At 39.0% G+C, this 7,552-nt stretch overlaps 1 protein-coding gene across 1 annotated transcript; it reads right to left on the bottom strand.

Moving 5' to 3' along the window:
- Positions 1-320: 320 nt before the first annotated feature.
- CLDN17 (claudin 17) lies at positions 321-2,526 on the bottom strand. The gene has a single exon (XM_043448973.1). It carries the CDS (start codon positions 2,334-2,336, stop codon positions 1,659-1,661), a length of 678 nt encoding a protein of 225 aa, XP_043304908.1. The 5' UTR covers positions 2,337-2,526; the 3' UTR covers positions 321-1,658.
- Positions 2,527-7,552: the final 5,026 nt, after the last annotated feature.

Genomic DNA, 7,552 nt, shown 5'->3' with positions numbered 1-7,552 from the left:
TAAAACAATCTTAGGAAAAATAAATCTAAATTATTGTTTTTCTTATTTTTATTGCTATGATTTGAAGACGTTTACATTTCTTTGGACTATAGCATTAATGTATTACTAATTTTTAAAATACAGTTTAATATTACCAAGGGTTTGACTCATCAAAATATTGCTGGTGGTTTGTAGAATGGAATGAGGGTTTGACATTAACATCTAGCCTTGAGTTATCTCTGATTTAATGTTTCAGAGTTATTAGATGATCTTTTGAGGATAGAATGTCATTTTCAAACTGACCCCCCCCACACACACACACACAGGGAAATAGACCAAAATCATTGAAAACATGTAACTATTTTACTTTATTATTTTGTTATAATAAACATGAACATAAAATAAATATTTGGCAAACAAATATAATCTCTTCACTGAAATTGTGTATTGTATATGAAATACATTTTTATTATAAAATAAACACAATATTTGAAAAGTTAAAATTGAATAGATAAACATTAATTGATTCATAAGATATTGGAGGAGCATCCCATAGGAGTGGTCTTGCCCCACAAACTCTGTTTTGCCCCATAGACTTTGTCTACTCATCTCTCCCCTGTAATATTGGCATGTTCAATACATAAGAAGTGAAGAATTGAGAAACAAATGCATACAATTCGAGTAAAACAAAATGCTTTATCTATACCTATTTATTTGCAAATAAAAAAGGAGGTACTTATTTTGGCCTGACTAACTGCCTGAATCATGACCTTGAGTCCTCATTCTACTTAGCGTGTATAGACCTGTGCAATGACTAAAGAATAAAACAAGGAACAGAAACCATTCCCTTCAACACCTAGACCTTAATTCATTAATCGGGGCTGTATTTACTTTTGATGGGAATTGAGTGTTCACAGTCTTCTATTGCTATATCTTATCAAGACAGATAATTCTGTTTGCTTGTAGGTACACATCATAGGTTTTGAAAGCATATTATTTTTCATTTATAAATTGTTTTCCTTTGTATATATAATTCTAAGCAAGTTTAACTATATACATTAGAGGCTTTAAAATCATCTTCTTAAATATCTTAGCAGAAATCAAAGCTCCCTTTCCTTAAAACTGTTTAATTGTTAATGCATTTGAGTTTCCTAAAGGATTAACAAATCTTTTCATTGAGCTAGCATTTCCATATTTTGATAAATTCAATTAAAAGCATTATTTGATGTCTATTGTTTTTCAGCTAATTGTTTAAAAAAGAAAGAAGCCATCGTTTTAGCTGTCATGTTAGTAAAAGAAATATTTTGAAGAAATGATAATAGTTTATGTTTTAGAATATGCTTTATTGCTATGGCATATCAATAGCAATAGAATTTGGACTTTTTAACAGATAATATATGATAGCGAAAAAAGAGGAATGTATCATTAGATTACACAAATTGGACTGAAGATTGAGTCCAGAATAGTAAATGCATTTAATACACATGAGGTTAGAAGGTCCAAAGTAAGTCATTTCTCTTCCTGCCACAGGTGACTACAGTCTATATGCCCTTTAAACTTCTCATCTCAATTTAAGAGCAGTCATAAAGCAAGTCTTCCTGCCTGGCGTACTTACAGTTTCTGGCAAGCGTCTATAAAACACCTGGATCATAATCCACAGTTCGAGCTGAAAGCAGGCGTTAGACGTAACTAGTGGAAGTCCTACTGAGCCCCGTCACTGTCCGGCGTGGATTACGTGCGTGAGGCACACGACGCCCAGGGGCTAAGTATCTGTGCCTTGGATTCTTTCGGTTGCAACAGCAGAACCCACAGAGCAGACCCCCTCCGACGATGAGGACCGCAGTAGTGGCCCAGCCGATGAAGAGCGAAGCTCCCAGCTCTCGTTTCTGACCTACGTGGACCGCTGGGTTGTAGAAATCCCGGATGATGTTATTGGCCATCCAGCACACCGGAATCAGAACAAAGATCCCGGTCAGGATAAAGAGGACTCCGGAAATTCCCACGAGGTATGCTTTTGCCCTCCGGTTAGAGCCTGTGCACTGAATCTTCTTCATGCCACAGATGCCAACAAGCAGAGCAATCACAGACAGGGCCACAGCCACACACATGAGGGCCCGGGCCGCCTCCAGGGCAGGCGGGAGGGCCAGCAGAGAATCATAGACCTTGCACTGCAACTTATCCTTGGCTTGTCGGACGCAGTTCATCCAGAGGCCCTCCCAGACCCTTTCGAAGACAATTATGTTGCTGCCAATAAAAGCCGACACTCTCCACTGAGGCAGAAGAGTTGTGGCAAGGGTCCCGACCATGCCGAAGAACCCAAAAACCAGTCCAGCGATTTGCACTGGATAAAATGCCATCGCCTTTGCTCTGAAGACTGATCCAATCTGCAACGGGAGCTGCTCACCATTCAGAGCAGAGAGGCCCCTATGAGTCTACAGCAGTCTCAGTTGATGTTCTATCGCTGTTACTGGGCATAACATTTTAGTCCAAATCCAGAGCAGTGACTGAACTTGGCTTAACCAGAAGTACCTGTTGTAAATGCACGCTGCTGTCCACATACACATACATTTCTGTATGGATTATTTAGTAGTCATATGGAATTGTTTCCCAGCCAATAAGAAGTAGCCAGAGGTGTGTCAAGAAATACTGCATTCAGTGTTCATATTTCTCATGTTATTGTTGTCTTAGCAATGTTGTAATTAAGTGTCAAAGCCACCATTGTGGACTCCTAATTACAGAGCTGAAAACTTCCTGTTTAAAAACCACTCTGATATTAAAGTATAAATATATGTGTTAAGCCACAACTGAAGACAATACCAAAACCTTGCCACTTCTTTGGAGAGCCTTTGAAAAACACTTTGCACTTTAGATAATCTATTATTTTCTGCCAATCTAAGCCAACTTTCTTTAACATGGTTAAAGAATTCTGGTATTAAAAGAGTTCTGGAGTCAAATAAATGTTTAGGTATTATTTTCTACATTTCTGCTAAAATCATCAGTATTCTTGAAAAAGAGGCATGCTAAGCAAAACCTTCAGATTTCATGCTTTTTTATTTCTAAGATCCAGAAAGCAAGGTGAAGCACTTATTATTGAACTTACTGGTAATTATTATATTATATGTTGAGTAATAGCTTTCTCTCTAGTGAAATCATGTTTAGTTTATAAATGCTCATTAGCTATTTCTTCAATAGCAGCTTGGAATACATCACATTTATCAACGTCAAAAATATATATTCCATTTTTATGGCACTGTGTGAAAGTGGCCCTTTGGATTAGCTGTGCAATTACTTAAATCCAGGTAATAAAAAGCTTTTTAGAGTTGGAAGACAGTTTCAAAGTCATCAGGCTTAAGTTTCCCATTTGCTAGATGTGGAGTGTGAAGTTTCCGGAGCACTTGGCTAGACTAGCTTTGTAGTAACTGATCCAAGCTTCCCAGCTCCCCTGGAGAAGGGAATGGCAACCCACTCCCGTATTCTTGCCTGGGAAGTTCCATGGACAGAGGAGACTGGTGGGCTACAGTCCATGGGGTCACAAAGAGTCAGACACGATTTAGCAACTAAGCAACAACAACAACAACAACAATGGATCCAGGAATAGAAATTGTCTCTGATTTATGGTGTATATCTCCTGTTTCTAATCTGACTCAAAAAGAGGAGGATAGAAGTGCTTTTTAAGAACTTTCATTTGAATGGGACTAAACCTGACTTTCATGCCATCCCCTTGATAGTTTTTCAAATTTTCAAAGCAAGTAAAATTCAGTTGAGACTGTTTGAAAGTCCAAGACTCAAGTTGTCGTTCTTGATGGCCGCATTCCTGCCATTGCTCAGACATGGGGTGGGGAGTAGGATTAATTTGAGAAGCATAAAGATTTTGCTGAATCAAATTCTGAACCGGCCACCACCTTGCTCAGATTTTTTCAGTAGTCCTCTATTGCCCCCAAGATAAAAATTCAAATCCCTTAGCATAATGCAAAAGACCCATCCTTGCCTTGGGCCCTGCCCATTTTAATACTTATCTTTTGAACATGACTCCATCCCTTGTCTTCACATTCTACTGCAAGGAATCCATTTCAAGGATGAAAACTACTTGAAAGCAAGCACACCGAGTATATTCTAGGTAGGAGGCATTACCGCTTCCAAAAGGTCCTCCATTTCAGTCAACAATAGGCCGAAAGATAATGGGTGGTCCAATATTATCCAGGTTTAAAAAACCCATTGATTTAATTAGAATATGTGAAAAAATTAAGTTTCAAAAAAGTGTTGTTTATCTGTCTACCTATCTACACATCCATCTATCATCTTTCTATCTTATTTGCTGTTTTTGTTGCTTTCTTACTACCATCCTAGACCAAAGGAGCATTTCCTCTCAAAGAAATGTGAATCATTGAGGAAACAGATGACTTCTGTATATTTCACAGTTTCCTGACACCAGCTCAGGATGAAGGGTTTTCTCGGCCCTTTGTCTGAGGTTTCTGAGACACAAGTTTAACCATTCCCACCCTGAAGGGATTTGCCAACACTTTTCTGACTTATTACTTCTATTTCCTCTTCCTCATTCTGCCTCATTTTTACTCCTATCTTTTTTTTTTTTTTTTTTGTCCTGGAAGTTTCTAACTTCCAGTTGTTTGATTTTTCATCAGATAGAATCTGTCTGTATTACAGATAAACACAAGAAGGGGCACATGTTTACTTAGAATACGGAGGTACATCTTAAGTATAATCTGAGAAGCATAAATAATGCAAGAGCTTCAGCTTCCTTTTGCTTCTCATAGCCAATTGTCAACACCATCATGACTTTTAAAGGGAGATATTGTTTTCCTGTCCAACATTTCTGTGACTCTTATCCCCTTCCACTTCCTCGGGGGCCCCTGGTCCATTGAAACTCCATCTCTTTATAGCACCTACAGCTTCTTCATCTCTCTGAGTTGGCCTTTGGAATAGAAACATACTCAATTATCTTTCATATTAAAATTCTATTCTGCCTGATCTGTATCCCCTGGTATGTATTCATATATATCTTTTTGATCTACCTTCACATTTTCCACTTGCTAGAAATGTAACAGAATTTTGGGACATCTACACTATTGTATTTGAAGATTACTTTCATATTCTTACTTAATTGTCCTTTCTGTAAAGATCAAAATAAACTATCATCTTCTATTTGAGGTAGTAAACAGCACAAGCCTTGGAGAGAGTTTGTTTCAGTCTTGGCTTGATGCCTTGGCCATCAGATATTGGCCTGTTTTGAACTTCTCAAAACTGTCTGTTCTAAAAAAATAAGATAATAATGATACCAACCTCATAGGGCTTCTTTGAAGACTAAAAATATGTGCAAAGGACCTGATTTTGAGGAAGTACCCAGGGAAGGCTTGCTGCAATGTTTGTCTCTTTTGCCTTTGTTACCTTATCCTGCTTACTTCTCTACTTGCTCATCCTTGGTCTTTTCATTCCATTAGTGCCTGACCCACGTTCGTTTGATCTGGTTGCTCCAGGATTCCATATATACCTTAATACCCTTCTCTCCTAGAACATGCTCTCTGGGGAATTTCACCCAGGGCCATAACTTTTACTATGTCTTGTCGGGTTACAAGTGTCTAATCTGTTATCGTCAACCCAGGCCTCTCTCTGCTTATTACCCTGGGTTTTTGTTTTCTTTTGCTTCTCCCAGCCCCTCAGTCAGTAGGAAACTCTGGAGCTCCTATGCCCTTCCACCTGCTGAGAGTGCTCACCTACATGTATCTTCAGGTATTTCCTGAAAATAGCCATCTCACTGAAATCACTCTCCATTCATCAAAGTGTTAGTTGCTCAGTCGTGTCCGACTCTTTGCGACCCATGAACCATAGCCCGCTAGGCTCTTCTGTCTATGGGATTCTCCAGGCGAGAATACTGGAGTGGGTTGCCATTCCCTTCTTCAGGGGATCTTCCCTATCCAGGGATCGAATCTGGATCTCCTGCATTGCAGGAAGATTCTTTACCATCTGAGCCACCAGGGAAGTGGACGTTCGTTCATGGGGACAGTCTATATCTAACGAATGACTGATCAATATAGGAGTGTACAGGCCTAGCCCACTATCCCCAGGTAAGGGTTAACTCTAAGGGGCCCTCCTAGTTCAGTGCTCACTATGGGTTAGCTTAGGCTTTCACCGAGTCTGTACTTGATTTCTTATTTCCAGTTCTCTTCCTTTTCTTCTTTCCCTCAGAAAGGAACACTCTATAATAAACCCAATATGCCCCAATCTCCACCAGCAGAGTCTGCTTCTCAAGGAGCCCAATCACTGATCAATAATTTATTGTAATTTGTTAAATATGTTTCTTGTTCTAACATCACTATGCCTTAGTTTGCCTTTCAGCATTCTTACTTGAATCATCTTATCAATAATAATGTCTTACCTAGTCTCCTTGCCTCTGGTATTACTCCACTGAGGACCATAAAGACTTCACTGAAACAAATTCTGAACACGCCACCACCTTGATTAAATTTTTTCTTTTCATTCTCTATTGCCCTCAAGATAAAATCCAAATCCCTTAGCATAATGCAAAAGACCCATCCATGGCTTGGCCCCTGCCCAATTTTAACATTTATCTTCTGAACAGGTCTCCATCCCATGTCTTCACAGAGCTTACATTTCAGTGAGAGTAGTACATATTTTAAAAAAAAAATTGCATACACAAAAATATGCAGTTACAAGTTGAGATAGAGCTAGAGATAAAAATATAGGGTATAGAAAACATAGGATATAAAGAGAATGCAAATAGATGAGATCTTAATTTTAATTACAGGATAAAGAAAAGGCTCTCTGATGAAGTGGTATTTAAGCTGTAATCTGAAGCCTGAGGAGAAATTAGCCAGATCATCAGATAAAGAGTAGGGTAAAGAGGATTCTGGTCGTGGGAGACTGGCTGGGTGAAGGCAGTGGGGCCAAATAGAGCTTGGGGCTAATGTGGGTGGAAGACCTTGTGCAAGAGGGATGTGAGAACTGCTGAAGGGCACATGAGGCTGAAATATAGGCAATGTCCAGATACACAGGGCCATGTGGACCATTTAATAATCTTCTCCAAAGATCAATGCAAAATCAGCTCAAGATTTTAAGCATCAAACTGACATGATCAAAACTGTACTAACAAAATATAATAAGGACCTACTGTATAGCTCAGAGAACTCTATTCAACACTCTGTGATGGCCCATATGGAAAAATAATCTAAAAATGAGTGAATATATATATATTGGTTTCCCAGGTGGCACTAGTAAGAAATCCGGCTGCCAATGCAGAAGACATAGGAGATTCAGTTTCAATCCCTGGGTCAGGAAGAGCCCCTGGAGGAGGGCATGACAACCCATTCCAGGATTCTTGTCTGGAGAATCCCACAGAGAGGATCCTGGTGGGCTTTGGTCCATAGAGTCAGACACAACTAAAGTGACTTAGCCTGCATGCAAGGACATATGTCTTTGTATAACTGATTCACTTTGTTGTACACCTGAAATTCATCCAACATTGTAATGCAACTATACTCCAATAGATTTTTTTTAAGAAAAGCTGCTATTTGGTGGGAAGAGATTAGAAAAGTGTACA

The sequence above is a fragment of the Cervus canadensis genome, chromosome 27, assembly GCF_019320065.1.
Source record: "Cervus canadensis isolate Bull #8, Minnesota chromosome 27, ASM1932006v1, whole genome shotgun sequence".
NCBI classification, from domain to species: domain Eukaryota; kingdom Metazoa; phylum Chordata; class Mammalia; order Artiodactyla; family Cervidae; genus Cervus; species Cervus canadensis.
This window is presented reverse-complemented; position numbering and strand designations above follow the sequence as displayed.